This window comes from Embiotoca jacksoni, unplaced genomic scaffold (genome assembly GCF_022577435.1).
Source record: "Embiotoca jacksoni isolate LCO1_2020_lvr unplaced genomic scaffold, fEmbJac1.0.p SCAF_9, whole genome shotgun sequence".
NCBI lineage: Eukaryota > Metazoa > Chordata > Actinopteri > Embiotocidae > Embiotoca > Embiotoca jacksoni.
Genome location: NW_027185447.1, coordinates 10342660 through 10370393, shown reverse-complemented (window position 1 = coordinate 10370393; position 27734 = coordinate 10342660). Strand labels below are relative to the sequence as shown.

At 43.7% G+C, this 27734-nt stretch overlaps 1 protein-coding gene across 9 annotated transcripts in view; it reads right to left on the bottom strand.

Annotated features, from left to right (window-relative positions):
* Window positions 1–336: 336 nt before the first annotated feature.
* wnk3 (WNK lysine deficient protein kinase 3) overlaps window positions 337–27734 on the bottom strand; it is a 32951-nt gene continuing 5553 nt past the window's right edge. For 2 of the 9 annotated variants that reach the window (XM_069141466.1, XM_069141467.1), the window contains exons 2-25: window positions 25358–26521; window positions 17549–17721; window positions 17173–17393; window positions 16559–16716; window positions 16254–16342; window positions 15934–16153; window positions 15322–15667; window positions 15069–15184; window positions 14763–14963; window positions 10802–14209; window positions 10507–10550; window positions 10160–10295; window positions 9916–10032; window positions 9719–9820; window positions 9587–9632; window positions 9338–9490; window positions 7196–9249; window positions 6716–6962; window positions 4899–4984; window positions 4460–4797; window positions 4085–4317; window positions 3898–3993; window positions 3647–3810; window positions 337–3508 (exon numbers count right to left, since the gene is read on the bottom strand). In XM_069141466.1, the coding sequence (XP_068997567.1) occupies window positions 2957–3508; window positions 3647–3810; window positions 3898–3993; window positions 4085–4317; window positions 4460–4797; window positions 4899–4984; window positions 6716–6962; window positions 7196–9249; window positions 9338–9490; window positions 9587–9632; window positions 9719–9820; window positions 9916–10032; window positions 10160–10295; window positions 10507–10550; window positions 10802–14209; window positions 14763–14963; window positions 15069–15184; window positions 15322–15667; window positions 15934–16153; window positions 16254–16342; window positions 16559–16716; window positions 17173–17393; window positions 17549–17721; window positions 25358–26089 (10032 nt within the window). In that variant the 5' untranslated portion in view covers window positions 26090–26521 and the 3' untranslated portion in view covers window positions 337–2956. Of the gene's footprint in view, window positions 3509–3646; window positions 3811–3897; window positions 3994–4084; window positions 4318–4459; window positions 4798–4898; window positions 4985–6715; window positions 6963–7195; window positions 9250–9337; window positions 9491–9586; window positions 9633–9718; window positions 9821–9915; window positions 10033–10159; window positions 10296–10506; window positions 10551–10801; window positions 14210–14762; window positions 14964–15068; window positions 15185–15321; window positions 15668–15933; window positions 16154–16253; window positions 16343–16558; window positions 16717–17172; window positions 17394–17548; window positions 17722–25357; window positions 26522–27734 lie in introns of those variants that run through there. The other 7 variants (XM_069141470.1, XM_069141473.1, XM_069141471.1 and 4 more) reach the window with 7 other exon arrangements.

Genomic DNA, 27734 nt, shown 5'->3' with positions numbered 1-27734 from the left:
CCTCTGTCTACTATTTTGACAATTTTACGTTAAATGTAAAGTCGCAATCAATTTTGAACAACATATGAACTCTTTCATGTCTGAACTAACCTCGAAATTAAGTAGCCAAGTGTCTATTTACTTTTTAAACCTCGCAGTACGGGCACTTTCTTTTAAAAAGGCCTCACAGTTTGTTTAATGACATAAACTATCCAAATATTTGTGAGGAGTGTGAATGTAACAACCAAAGACCTCTGCATGGCCTCCACGCTGGTCTTGTTTTGCCTCAAACCTCCACATTAAACCATTGTGGTTTGCATAAGTCAGGCAAAGCAAAACACACATACAATGTTATAATTTGATGTTTAACATCTTTTATTTTGATTAGTTACAAAACATAAATAAAATCAACAGTTGAATTAGTTACAATTTACAGAGGCTAAATCACCATCAACATACTTTTTTTCTTGAAGTTTTTCTGCCCAAATGTTTTTGTTTTTTTTGTGGTTTTTTTAATCATTGGTTTTTAATCATGCCATTTTGGAACTCCGCAGATTTTCGTTGCATTAAATTGTCAGTTTATCATATCTGACCTGCAGCCCAGCAGGAAGTCTGGTGTCTTTCTTTTAGGCTGAAATAAGATGTCAAAAATTTATCTGACTATAAATCCTAAATGTCCCTGGTCTGTCAGGACTCAGAGAGTTATATCAAGGCAGGGAGTCCCACGTAAACATGGAGAAAAACCAGTGTTTTCTCGGTTCAAATAACCTCTGATTTATAGTGATGAGAACACAATTTTACAATTTGTACAACCCCATTCCAAAATACAAAAATAATCTTTATCTTTTAGATAACATTTGGTAACACTTTAAGGACAAAGCCAGCTCCATATCATGAATCATGATCATGAAATGTAGCTTGTTAGATACATGTTAGTATCAGACGTGACACCTTCACTAATAATGAACTACGTCTCTGTGAGAATGTGGGTAGTCTGGAAAAGCAACAAATACAGAGAACTGTGTCATTTATAGTCTAGATTAACGCCGTTTCTGAACAACCACACCCTTTAGCATGAGCTCTTCCTCCTTCCCCATTCATGTTTTATAAGTCTTTGACTCACATTTACCTGTCTTTACCACCCTGTACGATCTCCTGTGTTCTGTGGCACACCATCTCTCTATCATTAATAAAACAGAAATGCTGCTTTGACTACAGGCTACTTATTACACCAAAAAAAAGTATTAACACCTGACCATCGCCGGTCAGATGTGTGTATGGCTAAGTGCACTGATAAGCCAATAAAATGTACAGTAATATATATGCTGCTGATATATTACTCTGCGCATCTCTGCATCTGCAAATGAAGTGAGTTTAGAAATAGAGGAATGGAACATTTTTTACTTGAGTAAACCTTTAGAGGTGTGCATAAAAGCCCAGTTATGGCCCATATTTAAGCTTCTGATCGATGCACTCACACTGACAGCCTATGGTCAAAGACTAAATAGTTTACAATTGAAATAAGGAATTTGTACAATGCCAAACAAAGCTAACAAATGAGGATCTCACAAGAGTGTTGAACATCAAACTTACAACCAGTATATCATCTAAGATTTCACTTGTTTTGTTTCTCGAGGAAGCGAGCCCATAGCATAGGCAGAGTAAACATTTTCGTTTGAGAACAGTGACATTTGAGAGGCTGCTTTGAATGAAAGAAACAGGGATGCAATTTAGAATGCAATATACCATGGGACTATCACAAAGCTTTGTCACAGAAAAAATATACACTCACCCACTCACAAAAATGTGGTAAATTTAAAAGGCAATATGGGAATAACATATATGGTTTCCCCAGTCAATAATAACTTGGCAGTTTTTTTCTTTTTCATCTTCCATGTCAGCATGACACTGATATACTCTGATATGCTGAGTTCAAACTGAAAGCAAAAATGTCAAATGTGAAAGCATATCATACTGAAAGCAAATTTAACTGAGATTCATGAATATAGAGCAAGTGCAAGCTGTTCGCACTCAGGCAAGTCAAGTTAGTCATAAGGTCATGCAGTCTTGGGCTGAGTGTACCCAGGTATTCACGGAACACAGATGGCATATTTCAATTCACCATCGCATTATGAATTAATCTGACTGTGTTCTGTTACATAAAACAATACAAATTAAGCACATGCTGTAGTACACTGCAAAACTGTGTTTGGTTGCACTGTGGTAATGAGGGCAGCCAGATAAGTTTACTGTGCTCAACTGTGCAACATGCTGTTGTTATCATTTCTTTCATTGCCCATTTAAAACTCCTTGTGCTGTAGGCATACACTTTTAAAACATCATGAAAAAAAAAAAAAAATCCTGTATGCATCGGGTATTGATCACTGTGCTTCTACAAAAATATTTTATGCCTCAGACAAATTAATACAATACGTGCTGGTCAATTTAGATGACCATTACTAATTGCACTTTTAAAATTGATAGTCCTTTCACTGTAAGCATTGACAAATAAAACAAAAAATGTCAACACCACCAAATATTTTGTCCTTCTTGTCTCTGCTTAGGGAGATTTCAGGTCCAGCTGAGTTGGTTTGCAAACAAAAACATGACTTGTAAATTTGTGTCCAAGGACAAGTGATATGTACAGTAGCCAAATAATCCATAAACACTCACCCACACTCATAAATGCACACACTCAAACATTAAAGACTTTATACATCGCAACATCCAAACATATCATGATTCATTAACCCCAGCTGCATATTACCCTCAATCTGTACATACCAGAATATATCGCCTTTCTTCCACATTCATTTCCCATCTCATCCAGAAGAACACTGGAATTCAAATATTCATTGCAGTCACAACTCTCTCACATACACAGAACTAATACTCCAAATGGATCTGCTTTACGTCCTGACCCACTTAGTATTCCCCTCTCTTGGACCTACATATTGACCTTGCACTTCGCTTGGTTTCATTTCTGTCCCAGTGGAAGGGTAGAGGTGGGGGGTGTTGGGTGAATTTTGGCACTGGAAGGTAGAGCAGCAGTAGAGCAAGAGGAGGAACAGGTGGAAGAGGATGAGGAACAAGAGCAAAAGGCCCCCCCAGTCGCAGCAGAGCTGTCTGCGGGTGCGGCGGTGGTCGTCGACACCGGTGACGTGGGCATTTGGGAAGGCAGCAGCGGTTGGCTCTGAGGTGGTGACTGGGGCAGCTGTGCAATGGGTTGTGTCTGAGATAGTGACTGAGACTGTATGGGAGTTTGCATCCGGGCCTGTGGTATCTGTTGGCGGAGTGGGGACTGTTGATAGGTCATCTGCTGCAGGGGGAGAGTCTGATGGAGGTGTAAACTTTGCTGCATCTGTGGCACTTGAGCCAAGTGTGTTTGCGGTGGCGGTCCCGGGGAGTGCATGGTGGACAGGCTTCCTCCGCCTGAGTAATGGGAAGGGGCTGCCACGGTTAGGCTGGCAGGAGTCGGGGCTGCAGGGAGGTTCAGCTGTGCCACTGGAAACCAACCTGGTGGAGCCACCTGTAATTAATATAATGATAAATACTAAGGAAATCTGCCCAAAACTGTTCACTCTTCACTCATTATAATGAACTTGGTGCTGTGTGATCTGAACATCTGAAACAGGCATTTGTTGCCTATCTTAGTGTGTAGTCTTACCTCTGTTGCCTGGCTCCAGCCCCCCAACTCCTGCACCTGCTGAATCTGCTTGATTTGATTTAGTGAAGGCTTGGGCAGGGCGGGGCCCACTGTCTCCTTAGTCCAATTATCAACAAGTTTGTGCAGCTCATCTGTAAATGTGCTTTTCCTTAGAGGACTGTGATCTGTGGAAGAATTAGGTGACTCATCATAGTACTGGTTGGAATTAATTTTGTGTGGTCTTGATTTAGTACAATCATTACAAACTGTACCTCTTTTAGCAGGCAATGTAGTGTGGTGATCTGGGTTGCAGTAAAGCGACAGTCTGCTCTGTTCACCACCCGAAAAACTACTTGACTGCTGAATCCCTACATGAGACCGACAAGAAATGGTTACACTGAGAGCATGTAACATAAAAAAGAGGACGTTAGGCAGAAAGATCTGATAAAAGGCCTTTACCAGAGTGCGTAACTCCATTGTTATCCATGTGAGAGTGAGGCCGGGGACGAAGCTTGGTTTTGGCTGGCCTGGGCCGGCGAGGAGAGAGGACAGGAGCTGTGGGAAGAGGAGGTGCTCGGTACAGCGAGACAGGCAGACTCTGCCTTTGGTCTTTGAGGGAACGAAGCTGTCTGTACAGTTCCTGAAGCTCTCTGTTCTGCTCGGCCTGAAGGGAAACCACCTCTTTGATGTGCCTACAGAGGAAAGGATTTGTTATATAATATAGGCAAGAAAAAATACAATAAATAAATGGAGACATAAGTTTAAAAAAATCAATTAATAGGGAGACACATCTTGTGAAATAATTTAGTTAAATCTTTCTCCCTACTGACTTACTTCTCTCTCAGCTTGTGCAGTTCCTTTCTCAGGTCTTCATCATCTAGCTCACTCTCCTCATCATCATCACTGCTGTCCAGGGGTGAGTGGCCGTGCCCAGGACCTCGGGGTAGGTGGGCCATTGATGGGGTCCTCTTATTTTCTTCTTTATCCCCTTCTTTTGCCCGAGATTTCCTCCTCTCCCTCTCCACATCAGGAGACACCGGGGAGCTGTCAGTCTGCCTGCCCTCTTTCTTCATCTCAGTCTGGGTTACCGAGAAGCGACCGACTTTCCTGTGAGTGCTACTGTGGCCGGTTGGAACATCCTTTGGGAGAGAGGTCAGGGGCACTGGAGTCACCTGATGGCAGAAGAGGTTAGAGACACTCACTGCTTGTTCAGACTGCCTTAATTGATCAGATTAATAAGTGTGAAAAGTCAAATCAGTACAATTACTCTTACGTGAAATCGTCCTTTGCGTGAATGAGGGGGATTAAATGGTGCCACATCTTTCTCATCTCTAAGTGCCTGACTGCTTGAACATCCATCTGATAAAGAGATAGGGATGAAAAACAAAAAGGGGTGACGAGGACACAGAGACAAGAACACAGACACACGTGTATAAAGAGCACATAAATAATGAGATAGACACGTAAAAAAACAGAGAAAAATTTACATGACAGTGAGACATACAGGTGCACACAGACAAACATGGGGCACGAACACAAAGAAACTGTTAAAAATCACCCACCACTAACACAACTGTGAACTTTGAGACTTGCATTGCTTGCATGCAGGTCTATGAAATGTGTAAACATATGTTCTGTGAAAGTAATTGCCTTAATCATAAACAATAGACTGAAAAATACGTTTTTGTGGATGTTAAGTGCTTAAAAGAAAAATGTATTGGGCGTGTGGTTGTGGGGATGAATGGTAAATGCTTGCTTCATGAAAAACTAAATTGTAGTAAATCATTAAATAAAAGAAAAAAAGCATGTTGTGAAATGGTAGTTGAATACAGTGCACCCCACCCACCCACACATCATCTCTCTCATTCTCACTCACTCACCATTGATCCACTCATATACCAGACTACAAAGCCCAATATCACATTTGAGATCTGTTCCCAGACCCACAGTGATATTGGCCAGTGCATTTGATATTTGGGATTGCTACATTAGCAAAGCGTGTACATGGATAATCACAGCATTATTTTAGATAAATATAACATAAAAAATTGCATAGAAAAATATGCAGCCTCATATGGATGTTACTTACAGATAATGGTCCATTATTAGTCACTCAAGTGGAACATAACATCCATGCTCATGCATGTGATCTTGTAGCAGAGCAGCTAAGCTATCGCTACACATATTACACATAAACACAGCTACATGCAAGAAGGCTGGAAAATCAGATGAGAAGCCTGAAACAGAACCTGAGAGTAACTTAACTGCCCATAATTTGCATAATGTATCACCAAAATATCATGACTTTTGTCAGAATCTCAATATTTCACAATATACTGCATATAATGGTAATGCATGGGTGCATCCAATAAAACCAAATCATATAGTATAATGCTATACTGTACAAGCTCAGACAGAAAACGTGTACACATCTTCTGTATGACAACTGATTACATAATATCTGCATCACAACTTAGCGTCTATCTTATCTGTGTAGTGATGCGAGTTGCATGGCGCTGTCTACACTGATCCAGCAGGTGGAGGTGAGGAGGTGAGATGGTTGCTGCTGGCAGTGCCTGTGGACTTGAGGCAATGAAGTGGGGTGTCATATGAAGGGAAATGTCCTGGGCACAGGCACAGGCACAGCTGGGCTTTAATCCAGAGCTCATCTGCACCGGGAGGGCATCAGATTTCTGATGCCAACCTCCTCTTACACTGGGCCAATCCTCCCACCCTCCTCTACTCTTCACTGTTCTCACCCCTCAGTGAGTAACTCATGCAAAAAGAAAGACTGGCAAGAAAATAAAATTTAGTAAAACGGAATTTCAGAAAAAACAACAACAATAATGTATGCAGTGATGTCAGCACTGACATTACATGGGGACTAAAGTCAAAAACAATATACAACAACAGAATTATTTAGCAGTAAACATTAACATCCATTAACATTAACTTTGATTAATTATTGATGGTTAAGACAGTTATTTTACTACGTTAAAATTAGTACTAGATATTAGATTTAGGTTCATGCCCCCACATCCCATTCTCTCTCTCTTTCACGCGCTTGCTCGCTCCCTAAGAGGACGCTACCTTGCTGGACTCTGGGCTTCTTGAACAAGCTGGCGGAGTGGCGCAGTTTGCATGCCCAGTTTTTGAATTTTCGAGTCCAGGATTTCTTGCTAACAGGATTTCTGATACTAGGACATGTCAGGTTTAGGCCAAAATATCCACCTCCTGCATTGTGCTGCTGCTGTCCATGCCGGAGGGGGATCGGGTGATGATTGGGGGGCCATGATGCGTCTCCAGAGGCACTGGTGTCAGAGTGTGGGGGTACAGCCTAGAACAGTTAAGACAGTTAAGAGTGGCTGCATGGGGTTGAGACATTCAAAACGGAGAGAAACTCAAACATTTAAATATTACAAATAATCACAGACAGCTGAAAAAAAAAAAACAGAGCGGAGGCACATTTACACACTGAAATATAAACAGTGAAATAAAGAAAATTCAGTACACTGAAAGACAAAACTGAGAGAGAATTTAATCAAAATCTAATCTGTGGTAATCACTCACAAGAATGGTTGGTTCTCCTGGTACAGGTGGGCGTTGGGGCCCAGCAGAGTCATCCTGATTGGGAGGCATTAGAGAGGTAGGCAGGGTGGACGAGGTGGAGGGGAGAGATGGGCAAGGCTGCTGCTCCACTGGGCCCAACTCCACGGAGTTGGGTACTTCTGAGGAAGCTTCCTCTTCACTTCCATCCCTCTCTGGGTCAGGAGAGGTAGAGGAGGAACGGGAGGTTGTGGAGGAGGTACTGGAGGACGAGGAGTGGGGGGAAGTATCTGAGGAGGAGGCAGGTGGAGGGAAAGATAAGTGATGGAGTGACTGTGGCTCAGATGACTCATCACCTCCTGCTGATGTAGAGGCAGCTGATGTAAGGCCAGCTCCCCCGGCCAGTGCCGCCCCACCACTGTACTCCTGATACAACAAGTTTCTCAACTTTTCATCCAAAGTCTTTATGCGGTTGTCTACAAATTCTATTTTTGGAGGGCCTTCACTGTCTGACTCAGCCACAGAGGAAGGCTGAGCAGGGGATGGTGTCATTGTGTGGGAGAGAGTGGGTAAAGGGGTTTCAGCATTGCTCAGTTGGAGAGGCAGCAGAGAAGAGTCAGAAGATGGGTGAAAGAGGGCAGAATAGCTGCCTGCATCCTCTGTGACACTCATCTCTCCTGTGGACACCTCTGACTCTGACATCTGTGAAGAGGACTGCTTCTGCAGTGGAAACTGCTGCTGTTTCTGGGGTGTGTCCATGGCATTAACCATCTCCTGTTGCTGCTCAACGTGTTGCAGCTGTTTCTGTGACTGTGCATGTTGTTGTTGTACCAGCTCAGCAGGCACTTGGGTTTGTTGTAGAATCTGCTGTTGTGGTACAGGGCTAACATTTAGCTGGGTCTGCTGTTGAATAAACTTTTGACTAATTGAGACGGGCAGCATTTGGCTTTGATCTGGTTTTAAAGCCACAGCACCCATAAACAGCTGGTGTTGCTGCTGCTGTAGCTGCTGTTGCACCATTTGCTGTTGCTGTAAGTGTATTGTCTGTTGTAGGTTTAACTGTTGCTGTTGTTGGTGATCTATCTGAGCCTGCTGTTGGGGCACTACAGCAACTTGATGTGCCATTACCTGCTGTGGTAACTGCTGCAACTGAGGCTGCTGCAGCAGCTGTGGGGCATACTGTGATGTTTGCTGTTGAACAAGGGGTTGTTGGGTGTGCTGTAGGGGCAAAGGTGGCAGAAACTGATGCAGAGGCACAGACTGTTGTAGCAACTCTGCATGACCTGACCGAGGTAGCGCCTGCACCTCATTCAGCTGCTGAAGTGGTATTTGTGTTTGCATTAGTTGCTGTTGCTGTAACTGCTGGAGAGACTGTTGCAGTGCTTGTTCCTGCTGCAGCGGAACTTGTTCTTGGTAGACTTGATTTTGTGGTTGCTGTTGTTGTGGTGTTGGCTGCGGTATCTGCTGTTCAAACAGCCTTGCTTGCAGTTGTTGTTGCACTGCCGGTACCTGCTGCTGTAAAGCAGGCTGTAGCTGTGGTTGTTGTTGTAGGGCTGGTTTGGCCACCTGCGTGAAAGCCTGCTGCTGCTCTATGCCAAGTTGGCTTACTGCAGATGGCATCACTACAGCAGGAGGAGAGGAGTGAAAAGACGGGTCCACTGCAGACACACATGGCCTTGGAGCAGTGGTCATTGTATCCCCTATACTTTGACCTACAGTGGAGCAAACACTGGTTAAGGTAAGGTTATCGGGAAGAATGGTGGTGGGTGCGGGAGACATAACAGTAGGAGCAGTGGACAAGTTGGGGAGGTTAGCAGCAGCAGGTATTGCAATGGTTGAAGGAGCACTGGGAATTTGGTCAGCAGAAGCTGAGGCAAGGACTAGCAATTCAAAACCTCCTGAGGCAGCGACAGGGACAGAGGCTGGTCCAGAGATGGTTTTAGACACAGTGGTGTAAGGAACAGGGGCTGAGGGGGCCATGGAGGTAACTGAGATTGGGGGGGAGGTGCCAGAAAAGGTGGGGCAGGGGGGAGAGGTCATTCCAGTCAAGGACTCCAGACTCTGGGATTCTTCACTTTCTACAGCCGCAGAGAGGAACACAGAGTTAGTTTTTGTTATGCCATGTTAATAAGCCCCAGCATTAAAACTGACCTGAGTAGAGCTCACCTTTCTCTCTTTTGGGAGATTGGAGAATCTGTGCCTCCGCAGTGGGTGATGATGCTGTTGCTCCCTGGCTGGAAAGGGAGTCTCTATGGCGGATGGTCTGGTTGATAAAGAAGCGCCAGCGCCCCACTGGGGAGGAATGCGGCACTGAGTCCACTGAGAAACCATAAAGACAGGTTACCAGTTATAACAAGGCAAGTTATAGCATGAACAGTAAGTTGTTGTGAAGAAAATATATATCCATTAACTCACTTGAGCTGGTAGGCGTGCTCACATGTAACTGGTCGGTTGATCCAGTCTAATAGAAAAATATAGATTCAAAATTCCTCATTGTTCAGTCAAAACAGTAAAATAAAAGAGGAGAGAAGGTGCAAATTAACATACCTGTGAATGTGTCTGAAGAATTTCGTGGGCTTTCTTAACTATTGCTCTAAGCTCCTCAACAAATGTTTCTTTCTCCACATCAAGGACAAAATCCTCCTCCACCTACAAACAAAGTGAAACCAAATATTAATGATCAAAAATATGCAATGATATTTTCCAGCATCAGTGCAGACTATTGAAAAACATGAGCGGTCTACCATGTAATCTGCTATGTCCTCAGGTGCATCCCCGTCAATGTCAAATTTAAATGTCACCATCTTGTTGCTGTGGGTCTCCAGCTGACATTCCACCATGTTGTCCCCGCTGCCAGACACCTATGGAGTACAATACAAATTATCATGATATACTTGTTCTTTTCATAGTCTATTGGTATCTCCTGATATAAACATACTGTAAACTAATTTAGTAATACAGTTTGTCATGTGTTGCCCTTTTTTTCACCTGTAGCATGCTCAGTTGAAACTGATGCAAAACCTTTTCAGGCCTCTGACAGGAAGCTCTTCGCTGACCCTTTAATTTCTCTATTTTCCCATTCACCAACAGCTGCAGGGTGTCGTCGCCATTAGCTGGAACAGACCTGAGGCCAATAGTATAGATATTACATACAGTCTTATAAATAACCAAGTGTCAAAGTGACTGAAAATAAGAACATTATCTAATAACAACAAATGTAGTGTAAACAGTGAATATATTACGGGAGATTCAGGCTTTAATATTCTCCCAGTATGAAGACTTTTATCAGTAATTACTTGTAAATGGAGATCAGACGGTAAAGATATCAGACATACCCTGATACAGAATGATGTTCTACACTTGAGAAATATGGACCATCCTGTAGTGACAGGCACAGAGAAAAAAACATTAGCAACATCAGATGCAATTATGGATAATATTACATTCACGAACAAATGTGCTTTTCTATGAATAAACTTATTTTTGAAAGACAAAAATTGGTTAGTCTGAATCAAAAAGGTGCAGTAAAAGCTCTTAAATATTAAGATAGTAATATTCTCATTCATTTTGCCAGTGTGTCAGCAAAGTAAAATTATTTCTTTAGTAATACAGCAAACTTTCATCCTGTACCTGAGCAATGCCCAGCAGGGAAAGGTCACAGTCTTGCAGCGAAGCTTGGGGCAGTTTGGGGGCATTAGAATCAAGCGATTGTAGAGCAGCGACAGGTGAAGGGAAGGTGGGTATAAAGTCGGCCTGCCCAGGCAAGTTTACCTGGGACGCTGGCGGAGATGTAGGCAGCTCTGGAGCGAGGGCAGCGGCAGGATGGAGGGATGGTAGGGATGGGAGAGATGGTAGTGAAGTTGGGGGACATGAGGTATGCGAAGGGCTGAGGGGCATTTGTTGTGCAGGAAAGACAGCATGGGGCAGAACAAGCTGTTCAGAAATGAGTGTCTCAGTGTGTGTCTGAGTGTGAGAATGCATCTGTGTCTGAGTGTGTGTCTGAGTGAGTGTCTGTGTTTGGGAGTGTGTTTGGGAGTGTGCTTGGGCCTGATTGCTGGTTTGTGTGTGTGTGTGAGCTGGCAGCATCTGCTTGGCCAGGTGCTGTGGAGATGGAGGGGCACCTGCCACTGGGTGACTATAGAGGGGCATGTTCCTGCTCTGGGACTGAGGTTCAGCAACATTACTGGGGCCTAACTGTACAGGAGGTTGGATCACCAGATGTGAAGTAGGTGGACACTGTGGAGGAAGCTGACTCTCTTCAAGGGGTATCAAAGCCTGCTTCAGAGGAAGTGGTTGTTGAATGGGAGCAGGGATGGACTGTGCCGGTAACTGGGCCTGTGTATGAGGGAGGGCTTGCTGTTGCTGCACTTGAGAAAGCTTCTTTAGTTGTTGCTGGTATTGCCCAGCAGACTGAGGCACAGCAGGCTGGGAGACGGGTTGAATGACTGAAGGGTCAGCAGTGTTTCCGAGGGGCTGCTGCTGGGCCTGAGCAAATGGATGTAGTGTTGTTTGACATGGAACATAGGCTTTTCCAGCCTGCACAAGATGAGGAGTGGCAATGAAGTTCGTAGAGTCAACTACCGAACTGAGACCATCCATTTTAGTTCCAACACTTCCAGCTGAACCAGGAGGCAGAATCATCTGCTGATATTGAAGTACTGTCTGCTGTTGCTCCTGCTGTTGTGTCATATGAGTTACATCCTGCTGTACGGGTGGCATGGTTTGGTGGGTAGGCTGAGGGACATACTGAGCTGTCAAAAGGCTTGTGGCCGGCTGCGCATGCAGTTGGATAGGAGGCTGGCCTTGAGATTTTTGATGGACATGGGGCTGCAGGAGCCCTGGCATTTGAGCATTTTGTAGCTCATGTTGGATCTGACTTGGAATTGAAGCAAGTGCAGCTGGAGGCTGGACAGTGGCTTGGCTTTGTTGGTCCATCATCTGACTGTCAACATTTGGGATCTGGCCATGTAGTGGCTGGGGCTGAGTAATAGCTGTGTGCAGAGGCTGAGTCTGGATGAATGGCTGAGCAGTTACCTGTGTTTGAGTGACAGGTCCAGGATAACTAGTCTGCAGAGGAACTTGCTGGGTCTGGATGGCTTGCGTCTGTGCCTGGACTACTGGCACTGGAGGAGTTACCTGGGCCTCAGTCATAGCCTGAGGTGCTTGGGCTGCAGACTGGGCAACAAACTGGACTGGAATCTGGCCCTGGTTCGGGGCACGAACCTCACTTTGTCCTTGCTGAGTAAGGATTTGAGCAGCGACAACAGCAGTCATCTGGATAGGCATCTGTGTAGTCTGAATGGTCATAGGGACCTGGGCCTGAGGGATAATATGAGTTTGGTGCTGAATCGCCTCAGTACCGACTTGAGCTCCAATTGGAAGATGAGGTTCCATTACAGTATTGTGGTGCAGCGGCTGGGCAACAAATGCTTGCTGCTGCTGGATCAGTGTGACTTGCTGCTGCTGCTCAATCCCCGGCTGCTGAACGCTATGATGTGTAAATTGAGTGGTGTTTGGTGATGGGATACACATGTGCTGCATATCAGTTGGTTGCTGCTGAATCTGCTGCTCACTGTTGCTTTGTGGAATAGGCACCGCCTCTTGTTTTTCAGTTTGCTGAAGTTGAATGGTGGCTGCTTGTTGCTGCTGCTCTTGAATCTGTTGCTTTAACAGAGCCTGTTGCTGTAATCTCTCTGCTTGCTGTTGTAATAGAACTTGTTGCTGACGCTGTTGCTCCAACTGCTGTTGCAACAGAGCTTGCTGCTGCTGCTCTATCTGCTGCTTGAGTTGTACTTGTTGTTGCTCTTGTTGCTGTAGCTGAGCGGTCTGTTGTAGCTGATGCTGCTGCTGTAAAATTAACTGCTGTTGCAAATGCTGTTGTATTAGCGCTTGTTGCTGTTGCTGGATGAAGGCTTGCTGATGCAATTGTTCCTTTTGCTGTTGTGTCTGCTGGGGTTGCTGCTGCAATACAATTTGTTGCTGCTGTAGCCCACTTTGCTGTTTCATCTCTGGTTCTTTTTGGGTTCCAGCTTGGTGCTGTCCAATCTGTTGATATAACTGGCTCTGCTGCTGTTGCTGTGAAGGAAGCTGTTGTTTCTCAAACTGATGTTGTAAAAGTGCTTGTTGTAGTTGCTCTTGTTGTACAAGACCTTGCTGTTGTTGCTCTTGTTTCTGTTGAATAAGAGCTTGGTGCTGTTGTTGCTCCATCAGTTGCTTGTGTTGAATGGCTTGCTGCTGTTGTAGCTGTGTTTGCTGTTGCTGCTGTTGAAGCAGGGCTTTTTGTTGCTCTAGCTCATGCTGTTGCTGGACATACAGCTGATGTTGCTCAAGCAGTAAAGCCTGTTGTTGCTGCTGCTGCTGTTGTTGTAACAGAGTTTGCTGTTGCTGAAGCTGTGGTTGCAACTGTTGTGATTGTATCACAGTCTGCTCACAAGGATCGCCGGTTGGTTGCTGTTTATATGTCTGAGGTTGCTCCCCTGGCTGTGGTACTGACATAGCTCGCTGTTCCATACCTGTTTGCGTAGTCAGCACGTGCTGTTGAGAAGTTGGCTGGACATGTGGGACAGGCTGCTGTACATGGATCTGCTGCTGAGGCTCATTTTGTTGTTTCTGGATAGCTGTAGCTGAAAGGCTCTGTTGATGCTGTTCTGTTGGCGGCTGAGTGGCACGAACTTGTTGTTGTTGTTGTTCGAGCAGAGTGGCCTGGGCCTCCATTTGCTGTCGCGGCTGCTGCTGAAGGGTGGAGGTCTGGGGATCCATGCCTATCTGTTGTTGTGGGACAATAGTCTGCTGCGGGATCATGACAGGCTGTGTTTGCTGGGGTGCAGCTTGGGGAATGATGTCAGTGAGCTGCATGGGAGTGGCAGTGTGTTGGGCCACAATGGGCCCTGTTAGTCCAGCAGGATCACTGACCGGCATGGATGTAGTGAGAACATTAATGGGTGCTTGTGGGGAAACAGGGGGTATGTATGACTGTGAGGGTGCCATTGATCCATGGGGAGTGGCAGTTTGAAATGCATCTGATGGGAAAGTCTGGGACTACTCAGTGATAATGACAGAATGATGATTGGTGTTGCCAGAAGGGGGAAAGAAAGTAGCAGAAAATTAGGTTAAGAATAAGCTTTGGTAAGATGCAAAAATTATCAAAACATTAAATTTTTAACTACAGGGTTTTCCACAGTGTTTCGTAGCAGACGTGGACTGCCTAAAAATATAGACCGTGCTAGTTTAAGTCAGAAAAAGTGAAAACACTACAGTGAAGTGAAATATTAAACTTCAGGTAAAATTAGCAGACGCCCAATTTCACCAAGCTGCTGTTTACAGTATTTAATGAGAGAAAATAGGAAGTTTTATCAGCCCACCACCTCTGCTAACCAGCTTACTGTGGAAAACCTTGTACAGAGTACAACCAGATGGCCACTCTCAGAGGATTATGAGGATGATTTGTGGTTGCATAAATAGTTATTTGAGGGAAAAGAACCAGAATATGACAGAGCAGTGAAACCATAGCTTTACTTTCATGAACAATAATGTTAAATGTTGCAACCCCGGTGTAAATATGGCTTTTAGGTTAACACAAGTATTATTTTACCTGAAAATACTGCTGAGGTACACTTGATGATACCTGTGGAACCATGGTGGTGGGTTGAAGAAATGTTTGACCGACGGGTCCCCCTCCACTTTGACCAATGGTCATGCTGGACAAACTAACACTCTGACCAAGAGGCACATTTGGAACACTACCACTCTCAGCAATGGGGAGCAATTGAGGATGAGCCAATGCACTAGTGCTCTGTAGTACAAGAAAATAATGAATAACAATGTGATTATCAATTTAATGACTTCAAACAATAATTACTTAATCAGTTTGCTTTAATCTATCACTGAGGAAACTCACAGATGCCATAGGGGGCAGAGTAGTCTGGGAGTGGGTGTATGATTCCCCGTGCTGAGAGTATGCCTGGCTCTCACTTGCATAAGATTCACAGCTGGCAGACCCAATGCTCTCACCTTCTGAGTCAAAGACAATAAAAAAATAAAAAAAATAAATAAAAAGCCATAATGTAAAAATATTTTTTTTTTAGTTGTTTCATAAAGTTTTTGATAAACTCCAAGCATATAAAACCCTGACATGAGGGTGCATACTCTACCTGGCAGACTAAGGGTTGTTCCACTGATAATATGTTGCTGCTTGACATGCTGGTCCAATTCAGTCAGCTCCTCAGAGTCCTGCACCACTCCTCCTCCTCCTCCTCCTCCTCCTCCTCCTCCGTCTCCTGTCGGTGCAGCTGCCCCTTGCCCCAGTGAGGATGGGAAAGACGGATGAGAAAAGGTGTAGGAGGTGAGAGTGGAGTCTCTTCGTTCTTCAAAGCCTTGCTGCTGAAGGAGCTGCTGCTGCTGTCGACGCTCCCTTGACTTTTTGATCAGATTTACTCGGTCCCGGATGGATTTTCCCACCACCTTGGCATCACTCTCATGAAAGAACCCTGACTTCACCTGTGATAAGGGGGAGAGAGGGGAGGAGAGAGGGGAAGAGAGAGACCAGGAGAGAGTAATTAATTAATGGGTGGATGTAGGTTTAGGGAATCTAGGTCAGAAGGAGGTATTCCAAAGTGTTTAAGAAATGAGCTAGAGGACTTTCCCACCTGACCTTCATTCAAGCTTTGAAGCATCAAAGCCTTTTCCCAGTCTGACCTTTAGCATATTTGACACCTGTGAACCATCTTTCCACTCATCAGTCATAAATTATTTCTTCGCCTTACCATCTCTGAAGCCACTTCCTCAGCACTATCATTCTCCAGGTCATAGCTGAACTCGATGGCCTCATTGTCTTTGTGCTTCCCCTTCAGCTTCTTGGGCTCTTCAACCCAAATTCGGAGCGCTAGACAGTCCTGGGTGCCATTGTCCTCCTCTGCCAGCTCCACCCGGACCCCTGTGTCCTCCCCAAAGAATGCATGGTTCAGGAGGTCTCGGATGGAGAGTCTGTAAAGAGAAGAGCAGAAGATGGTGAAACGGATGCCAGGATGTTTAAAGATCGGCTGATCAGTAATTCTGATGTGTTGTGAAAGTAAAGCCTGCTTACCTCTGGCTTTTGTTCTGTCGAATGCAGCATTCGATGATCTCTTTGATCTCTGGGTCATTCACTTTATCAAAGCTAGCTGGCTTTATACCCTGCAGACAAAGAAATAGGAAATTGATTGTATTTAACAGGAAATTATAGATTTAGGTTCTTGGATATTCCATTGAATAATAAAATCGATTTTCACAATGGAGCCCGATAGGACACTTGAGTTATTTGAATCAAATAACAGTGCATTACATCTTTATGTGTTTGCTCCACAAATGTGCTGAGTTTATATGAGAGTAATGCAATCAAAAGAGACTCACGCTTGTGACTTTCCGATAGATCTGAGCAGCATTTTGGCACTCAGAGTAGGGATATTCTGAAGTAGCCATCTCCAGCATACACATCCCAAAGGCATACACATCCACAGACTCATCATAGTGCTCCTCATACATCTCTGGAGCCATGAACTCCGGGGTTCCTGTTAAAGTCAAACAGTGGTTTCTAGTCTGTAACAACTAAATACTATCACTGTTTACAATCTGTATTTACTGTGATATAGCATTGTCCACAGAGCATGCATCGCAGCAGGAAAATTCAAATTCATTTGAAACCTTGATAACCATCTTCTTGGCGATTACTCTTGCTTCCTGAGTTAAACTTTATTGAGTTAAATGGTACTCACAGTACTTAAGTTGGCTAAGAAAGCCAACATCCCATCAGTGCTCTCTTTTTACACTAAGTGCTCCCTGCATGGATTTTAGACGGACTGTCAATAATAATCTAAACTCCTGCTGCAGGTAGCCGAGGCTTCTGTAAAAATGTGAACAGTGCTGAATCCAAAGAAAAGTATATTTATAGGCCCTGACCCAGTGTACCCAGTTTGAACTGGAACTACATGGTTGGTATTGTTCTCACAAGTAGCTGGTAAGCCTACCTATAACGCTCTTGGCAAAGGAGGTCCTCATAAGAGTGGCTAGTCCCAGGTCACCTATCTTCACTGATCCTGTGGGGCCTGTTATGAAGATGTTGTCACACTTGAGGTCTCGGTGGACAATTGGCGGAGTCCTGGTGTGAAGGAAGTGAAGGCCTTTCAGAATTTGACGACACCAACTCCTTAGGACCTTCGGTTTCATCACCTTAAACCGCTTCAGGTAACTGTGCAGAGAGAACAAATTCCGTCAAACTCAAATGAATACTGTAACCAACCACTGATAGACCAAACATTAGAGAAAAAAAATGACAAAATTAAACACAATAATAGTGTGCTGTCATTGAGTAAAAAAAAAAACAAGTAGGGAGGTGATACTAACGTTTTGAGTGTTCCTGATGTCATGAGTTCAGTGACCAGCACAATGCACTTCTTGCCACGGAGCACAGACTCCCAGGAATCATAGAAGCGGACAATGTTGGGGTGCTGAAGCCCCTTTAGCATCTCTGCCTCCTCCTTGAAGCGTTGCTGCTCCGCCTTGGTCAGCTTGCGGTCCTGAGGTGAGAGATGCATACATTGTTACATGGCATGAATGTCTACATTTACTTCCCTATTTGGCTGGTAATTCCAAAATTGCAAACATTTATTTCCAAGACTTCTGCCACCCAACTCTGTTCAAGGACCCAAAACATCACGAGCCTACCTCACACTCTGCAATAACACCTACTGCCACTAGATGGTACTAGCAACGTAGAGTTGCAGCAATGCTTAGACAACACCCAAGCCTTAGCTTTATAAAACACATTTCTACTGCATCTGCCACACATCCCCAGCATGGCGGACAGAATGGACGCAGCAGAAATTCAATTCACTGGCAGAAGCAGTATCCCATGGGAACAGAGACGGCCACTGACTAATCCCTTTGTGAAACATTGGTGCACAGCTTATTAATAGGACCTAAGATTCATGTGTGTCTTGGAGTGAAGGTGTTCTCTTTTGTAGAGGAAAAAATAATGCATGTTTACTATCACGTTTCCTCTATTTTTTTTCTTTCATTTTTATGCATTCTTCTGTTTTCTTAAACTCATTGTGCCATCATCAATAACTTGAACTGTATTCTCACAAACAATGCATCTTTAAATTTCCAGTCAACAGGGGATCATATTTCATATGCATTAAATGCATATAATCTAATAACAATATGCCAATAGGAATTAAACATTATACGGGCGATCAAAGCATTTGTCAGTGTGTATTTTTAGGCATGTCACGAGCAACTGTTGTCGTGTGCTCTATATCCATGTGGACAAATAACAAAGCTTTTCAGGTCTGTGGTCTTTTGACCTTTGTCAACCTTGTGACCTGCTATTGAAGGGAATTAATAAAGTTTTTAAAGAAAACACTGTTAAAAAGTTCATTGCCATGGGTTTGTATGTAACCTACACACATTTAAGTAAAAGTAAATTATATAAAGATAAAACAAAAGTCTGATTTAACAACTGTGAGGGAGTCGGATGGCAGCCATTGTTGTGTCACAAACAGATCTCACTATAAATAGACGCCATCATAACACCCGTTTTCCACTGATCGATTCCATTGATGTTGAGGTTTTTGCTTTACACAAAGCCCCTCACAGGGAGGTGGTGTGCTGCAGATATTTGGATGCAAATAAACAGATTTTCATGTTATGCCACTGCATCTATATATATATATATATACTTTTCTAACTATGCTCGGAGCCTCTGCTTCTCTTCCTATCTGTCTGTGTTTAATTTTTTCCGACATCTTTTGCTGTCAGGGTCTATACTGGTTGAGTATCCTTTTCTGGAAATAATGGTGGACCCCCCCCCCCCCCCCCCCAACAGTGAAGTAGCATCAACAAAAGGCTGCTCCTCTTTGCACTATTAAGGGTAAGAATAATTTGCCCTGTCTAGGCCTGCCCTCATACCTTCATTCCTTTAACAACTACCTACTGTCATTGGGTGTGTGCATTCATATGCAAATGTGTGTACTTGATTGTGTGCAGGTGTGTCTAAACATGCTTAGATCTCAGCGCTGCCTGTCTCTACCAGCCTCCCCATAACTAAATGGGTCTCCTTTCCGATGTGCTTTATTTTGCCAGCTAGTATTGCCTCTGTCCTCTGTCTCACTCCTCGTTTTGAGCATCCCATCTACTTCACTGTCTGGTCTGGCACAGTGTGAGACAGAGAGCCTGACAGTGTGTCTCCGTCTGCTGCCTCCTCAGCGTCTACTGGGTCTTCCTCCTAATGTCGCATCAGTTAGCCTCGGGGTCCGCAAAGGTCACACAGAGTTCAGTTAGTGAGACTGTGTCTAGACTGAATGACACAAACCTATTCCCCACTGCAAACCCCTTTTACACACTGATATTCACACAGACAGAGGTGCAGCTAAAACAAAAAACATCTCTCCAAGTGTATCATTAATAAGCCACTGCTGTTTTTCCAAAGACCGATATGTACACTTAAATACAATCATTGCTATTCGTAAGCTTTAATCAAACTGATTTATGTGAACAATGCAAGTGAACTCATGGAAATGGCAGCAATCATCTGAAACTGGATACTATAGTACATTAGTTGTGCGCTGGTAAAACAGCAACTTACAAAAGGAGATTTGAAAAACCAAAAGGCACACAGTCACCACAGGAGAACAAGTGACAGAACAATCTCAACAGTGAAACAAATAGACAGAAAACGAGGGAGAGAAAGGCAGCAGGACATGACACAAGCACAGTGGTGGATGGCCTGTTAGTTCAGATTGATTTGCATTTCTACTCATCAAATAAACACTCTCTAAGCCCGCAGTAATGTCAAATAAAAAAATTCTCTCATACAATTTAAACATGCACTGTATATGTGTATATAAATGCAAAATAACTGTTGAATTGTGTAATACTGTGTGTGTATCATGGACTTCTGGGCACAGTTATGCTGATGAATACTTCAGACTGTAAACATGTCAACTCTACACTATATATACACTTAGTTATTACTATGTACAGCAGAGCAGGTGGACAACTGTCATTAAAATCATAAACAATGGCCTTACTGTTTCACAGTTTCTCACCGTATACGTATATTTTCTTTCTGTGTGTTATATCTGAGCCTCATCAAAGACCAATTTCCATTGTCACATGATGTAAGATTTTTCTGAAATCAAACCAAAACAAAGAAAATATGATGGAAGGTTACGATGCTCCGTTTTTGTTGAGACTGTGTCAGAGATATTTCGATTCAACTTTTTGAGGTTTGTAGTTTGTGATATCGTTATCTCATCGTAACATCGGACTGTAGACTGATTATACTTTTTTTTGTCCAAAGTTGGTACACAAAAAAAAAAGATATTTTCAATGTATCAAGTTATATCTGCAAAATCATGTAATCTAGTTGTTATGCAGTGGCCTCATAAAATACTGGTGTAAATGGACAGGATATAGCTTACTAGGCACATTTGGTAAATGTAAGAGGCTGGAGTCATGAGCGCAAAGCATGTGAGCCATAAAACCTCTGTTTTAGAAAAAAAGTGTATGAGCATCAGATATAAAACAGATAACGTTCAGGTTACATTCTTGTCTGAAGAAGCTACAGTTGGATTAATGGGGTTGATTAAGAGCACCGTTAACAAACGGGAGCGCACCAGTCCCGCTGTAGTTGGATATTTTGTAGATTTCCGACAGTTCATGCAGTGTATGTCTCCCTGGAGTAAAGGAGTAAAGGAGCAAGCATGTCAGCATTTGAAAATCCAAAGTGGCGGGTGGCTAGGATTAGATTACTGTAAGCTACAACAGCTCACACTAACAAAATAGATTGCTGGAAAAGAGCTGGCCTGCACAACAGATTAAAACTAGAGGTCAGTAGGCCAAGTTCACTAACCTCTATAGAGGTCTTTAACCAATTAACTGCACAGGGCATTTGTGTTTAGATGACCACTTATTAACAGCAAGTCAGTTTCACTCTGTGTTTGAGCTATAGTGTTGGTCTTGTACAGTGGCAGAGGCACCTTAACTGCTATAATGTCTCGCTGACCAAATGGAAGATACACATCACCTCAGTTATAGCAGGTCTAAAACAGCAAAATCGCACGTAAACAGAACAAACCGTTTAAAAACATATCTGTAAACAATTTCTGCTCTACATATAAAAATGCGTTCTTCACATTAAAACCTGATTCAAACGTCTTTCTTTACTTTGTCAGAGGAGAGCCTTTGATAGTAATCCCATCATAACAATTCGATTACAAATGCTTCACATTTATTGATTTCTGATTAGGCTATATGGTAAATGCTAGTGTTATGTGGTTTAGGGCTCAAACAATCAATAGAAATTTAATCTCTGTTGCCAGTTAGGTAATGAAGATTGTGATGGGAGGATATAGCCACAGGGACACTCGCCAACTGTCAGTGTCCTGGTTGAACAAGCCAGTTTGGTTGGATCGATTCCAATTGGGTCTAGTCAGTTCAGCCGCAGACTATTTGATTTAGCCACTACTAATTTTAGGCCCCATCAATAGTATGTCTTTGCTTTTCCTGGCGAAGACCAACTGGTCTTTCATAATAGTAAACAACCAAGAAAACCCCCAATTCCTCCCTTTATTGTTATTCGTTACGGTATGCTAAACAATTCTAAACAGAATAACACATTTTTGTAAATATTGCCACATTTTTGTCATGTCATGAGAATACTCTCATCATAGCATACATTGACAGTTTTTAACATGAGGCTGGCAACAATCTGTGATGATCTCTCAAAGATCTCCATTTGTAAATAGTTAAACTATCATTGTGCTAATGGTTCCACTGGGGGTCGCAACTATATACATGCGAACACTAAGAAACGTGGCACAGTGTTGTCAGAGGCTGACAATGACCAGCAGAAAAAGCTCTGTAAAAAAAAAAAAAAAAAAAAAAAAAAAAAGTTACATCAACAAGTGTTTCGAGTGGTACTCATTATTATGGCAAACGTCATACTGCAGTCCTAACTGTTGCTCTAGTGTTGCTAGTCCTGTGAGTGTGGCTGGGCTGAGCTGAACTGGACCAGTCTGGGATGACTGGGTTGATCCAGTCTGGTTTCTGCCGCCCGAGTTATGCTGTCTGTGCAGGGTTTTTGTTCCAGCCTGACAGGCACCCACTGTAATTAACTCCCTGGATCACTCTGCATGCTCACTCAAACAGACAAAAAGTGATGGGGGGGGGGATAGGAGGGGGGGGGGGTGATAGGCAGACACATACAGTGACATATGTTGACACAGGCAGATGGGGAGCAACAGCACTCACACAGAAATGTAATACATGGACAAGATACTGTACACACAAACATCCACTTAGAGTAATGGATGGCAAAATATACAACTGAAGCAATTGCAAGTGAGATATATAGCTCTGGCCTTTCAGGTTTGGAATTCCCAGGGATCGGGAGGGAGATGGTGTTCGCACTGTGAACTTTAATTACCCACTCTTTCAAGCTGCATTTGGACAGCTAATCCCCTGGCTTCCCTCTCTTTATGGACACAAGAGGAGAGGAGCATAGTGCTCCCAGGCTGCAGTCTCACAGGATAGTGGGTAGCATCAAATAGTGCATTGGCTGGTCATATACAGGTTGTTTATCACCCTGTCCCACACAGTGCCTTCAAACCGGAGGCCTTGCACAGGCAGTTTTGTGGTCTCTTGGCATTATAATTTCAGAAGTGAATACATTCGGGCCGTTAGAGATTCCCTGTAGTTTTAAGAAGAGGGAATTACGTTGAATTTCAAAATTACAAGAGTGTAAAGAAGTAAGTCAACTAGTTTGTTTTGCTTCACAAATGACACAATTTAGACAAGACTATTGTTAGCTTAAGTGAGATATCAACACTGTACTCCGCTTTTAAAGATTGCCCACACTTCATCCTTTAATAGGGGGACGAATTAATGCCCCAACCCTAATCTATCTCTAGTCAAGCCTACCATTATCATCACAGCACTGTATCATTTTTACTCCGATCGCTGATGTCCATTCTAATGCCACTTTGCACTTAAACTGTGTACAAGCGTTGGTAAGGTGGAGTAAATAGAACAGAGCATGTGCCCTGAGTGACTAGAACTTCGCACTGAATGTGGCACTGGATCCATCTATAAGCGTGTGACCAGGTCGGTGTCGGGGTGTGTGTGTGTGTGTGTGTGCGTGTGCGTGCGTGCGTGTGTGTGTGTGTGTGTGTGTGTGTGTGTGTGTGTATGTTTGTGTGTGTTCATGTGTCTCCCTGAATGTGGCAAGTTAGCATTAGCTCCACAACTGCTCTCTGGGAGGGATGCCATAGTAATCCTCCCCCCACCTCTCCTCCCACTCACTATCACCTCCTGTGTCTCTCTTTTCTCTCTCACATGGCCTTTTCCTCTTCCCCTCGCTGATGCACTATGTGTCAGACTGTCACTCTGTTTTTATCTCAAATTGTTCATCTGTTTATTATGATGTGAAATTTCATTGGAGAGGGAAATGTGCACAGTGCTCTTAATTGTCTCAGTAATTTATGATTGATGCAGCCTGTTTTATTTTAACAAATAACTGCCAAAATCTAGTATCTTTTTATAGGATTTAATTTGACCTGTTGTATTTTGTGAGACAAAATTGGATAGATCCAATTTGAGTACAGCTTAAGCCTAATGTCTTTTCATTTTCCAAAAAAAAGGCTTTTATCAGCTCAGATTTTCTCACAATCATGAACCGAGGCTAAAAATGCCTTTACTGATGCCATGAAATAAAGTTATCTGGTGGCAAAACATTCATGACACATTGTTATTGAAGGTGAAACATGCTACCTATGCAAGCTGAGTAGATCTCTTGAGAAAAGGACAGGTTAAGTATTTAATAAAGCACTGAACAAGAACTGTCAGTATGACATCTCAAGCAGCAGAGACCAGCTGTTAATGTGAAGCTGATTCCCCGAAGTGTTGGACTAATACCAGAAAAGGTGATGCGGCATGCCTGCTGCTTGTTAGCTCAACAGACAGAGCTTGATCTTAAGGATTAGTCAAGGCTCTTGTTTTGGAATTAGCTCCTAACCAAACACATGACTGACTTTTCTAACACAAAGCCAGCAGTCAAATCAGACGGCTTACCATAACACTGCTCTCGATTGTGAGGCTAAGAGTCGGAGGGATGCCTTTCTTCTCTTCTCCGTAAGTCTTTCTCCCACCACATGTTGAAGTCACACCATGTAACAATGTTTCCCATTACGTCTCAGCATAATAAAATCCGGTTGGCTCCAGTATGTAAAGACTTTGACAGTACTTTCACATTAAACATTTATAATCTTTAATTATGATCCTCCCACTGTAATGTCATTAGATGACAAAGAGTTCCTTGTAGTAAATGTTTGCTGTTGTTACACCTACATATGCTACAGGGTTCCTATTTGCTGTATTGCTCAGTAACTGGATCCCATTCAGAGTTTCCCTTTCACGTGACTATTTGCATCTCGTACATCATAACGTGACACACGAGACAAGAGTGGGCTGTCACTGCTGTCTCCTCGGCGATACTCATAAGCATGCTAAAACTAGCTGACGTAGCAACATAATGTTGACCAGATATTTCACAATAATAACTAATCATTTTAAAAATTGTAATACATATTGATGGTTTGATTACTGACAATATTAGCCTGTGTAATAATTCATTTCCATAAAGTAAGGCAGAGAGGCCGTACGTACTCTAGACGCTTCAAGATGTTTCTTTTCAAAAGCTGTGAGGAGTCCCTTTCTCTGGTTTCAAAGCCTTCCCCTACAACACAGTGCCATCAATACAAACCCTAAAATGAATACTTCCATTTTGTGTAATTCAAGCCAATGCAGGAAATACTGTTTGTAATAGGACATCTATCACAACAAGAAGACACGTTCACAGAAGATAATTCTATTATTCATAACAGTCTTAGAAAAGGCAAAGCATCCACTTTCGCTTTGTGATGTCACTCAGGCACGAGCGACACTCCTGCTTTTCATCCCCATCTCCACTAAACGTGTGACCAGCAAGCAGACAACAAGCTGAGATTTCCAAATTTCTCTGTCACTTAAAAAGAGAAATACCAGGCTTAAAGCCCTGATTTATTTGGGTTTATATCCTAAATGTGTCAGATAATGCAGAATGTGTAATTATGGTTGAATATTTGGCATCATGAAGAAAACAGTTTGTCTTACCTGAAGTTCACACCAAGCCACCTCCACCCAAGTCTCTGTGTCCAGGCCTTTATACACAGTCTTAAAGGCTCCTCTGCCCAGTTCAATGTCAAACTTGAGGAACCTTCCCCCCGGAGAGGTGGCTACAGCCTTCATCTCTGCCTCCTCCTCCTGCTCGCGGTCCCTTTCTTTACCCCTCTGCGTAGCTGCAGCTGCAGTAGCGTCTTTGCCAGGCTCATGGCCTGAACTGGGACATGATGGGTCGTGCCCCAAGGCTGCACAGGATGAAGCAGCTCCATGCTGCTGGCCACTGCTATTGAAGACTGAGTCTGAAGAGCGTAGCTCCAGGTGGGGGGCACTGTGGGGCGCCTCAGGGGGCACCTCCACCTCATCGTCCGCCTCACAAATCTCCACGCTCTTCCTGAAGAAGCGCTTCTCCCTTCTCAGTCGTTTCTGACCTGTATCGACCGGTAAGGAGGGCGTGGAGGACGAAATCGGTCTGACTGTGGTCTCCTCACACTGCTGGGAAGCTTCTCCTCCTCCTCCTCCTCCAATTCCTCCAATTCCTCCTTGCTGTCCTTCTGTCACTCTCCTCTCCTGAGTCTGGGAGGAGGGGAAGTCCATCGGGGTGCTGTGTGTCCTCTCCCTCTGTTGGTCGGCCCTGCCCTCCCGCTCCGTGTCCTCCTCCTTCTTTCCATCAGGTTTCTCCGAGGAGTCCTCGGTGCCTGTGGGTTCTCCTGGGTCAGTAGCCATGGAGAATGGCCTTTCCCACCCCTCCTAGACCTCCTCCTCCTCCTCCTCCTCCAAACCTTTGCTGGTCCGTCAGTCCCCGTCTCTCTCGCCTTCTAGTCCGCCAGGCTGTTCCAGTGCTGCAGGTGAAGGCTGTCCTTGGTCAAACTGGCAACTGTCCCTCACTTCTCCTTTGCCCACGTCCTCTCGGTCTTCTTTTCTTTGCTGCTTTACAGTAACGCAGGACGGTGAGACCACAACCGTTAGAGAATAGTTCCTGTCCTCACTTTCCTTCTCACCATTTCTTACATTCACAGCTCACTTGCGCAGACCTAATCAACGAAAGCCACTCGTCTCTCAGCTTGAACAAACACACGAAAGCGGGCGTTGTTTTCAAGCCTGTTGAAGCTGCTGTGTTTTTCTTTCAAACTGTTGAGTCAATATCTTCAAGTAAACCTGCAAGACAAAAACAAAACACTGCATTAGTACTCAGATGGTCGAGGAAGACAATCAGTCATATTTAAGTCTCTAAAGAAGTTTGTATTTGTTGAACTGCATTTTGAACAGGTTCCCCCATACACAAATTTGAATTGATGATTAAGGAGGTTAGTAGGTTTTGAAGATCTCCATATTTGGTGTGAATTTTTTTTCCATGTCTGGAAATGGTCTTATTTCCTGGCTGCTTGCTGGTAACTAATTGCATAATGTTAATGCAAACACGTATGTCAAACAAAAGCTTAATCTTTTATTTGTTTAAACCAAAAGAGTCCTCAAATAATATTCAACGAGCCTGGTCAAGATTCGAACACGTCTTCATCAATCATCAAGCACGTCCTGTGACTTAGGTTGTGTTCGACAGGTCTATTAGTCAACAGAAAGCTGCAGTTAGGAGTATGCAATCCCATCCATTAAATATGGATGATGAACTATGGGCCAGTTGAGTTTGAATAATTCATACGCAGAGGGATTGTTGAACTGTACAGGAGTGACTACCACACATTTGCAACAAAGAGCTCATAAATATACACAACTATGATAATGATTATCATCAGCACAGGCATCAGCCACCAGTATTTAGTTCAGACCCAGTCAACCATTCAAGCAGAGTGATATTAGACATAATTCAAAGTTTCTAGCTGAGCCTCAGTATTGCCCCGCCAGATGGAGGTGCAACTGAACACAGCGACTTTCCTCTGACATGGTGATCTCCCATTTAGGTTCCCGTGTATGTTTGTTAGTGTGAACACTGGCGGACATCTTTCCGATGACGTCTTCATCCTTCCCCTCTCCACCTGTCCAGAGGTCTTGTATCTCCTCTGACCTCTGACAGCCAGTGATCTCACAGCGGCTGCATCAGAGCTGTTTCATTAAGACACTGGCCAGCCTGAAGTTACTTTGGAGACGGTATCTAACAGACGGGGTTGACCTACCAATAAAAGACGCAATAAAGCCCGGAGTCACCATTTATGATGAAGCATTTGAACTCGCAGGGGGAGAGAGAGCACTAATACCAACAACAAAAGCTGCAGAGACGGAAAGTCCTGGGAGGGTAATGGTGCAGTATGGAAAGTAAAAGGTGCATTCTAGGTCAGGGTTTTAACTCACTTTGCATATTAGTTTACAACTCAACACCTATTAGTTTACAACTGATCATCTGAGACTTTCAAGG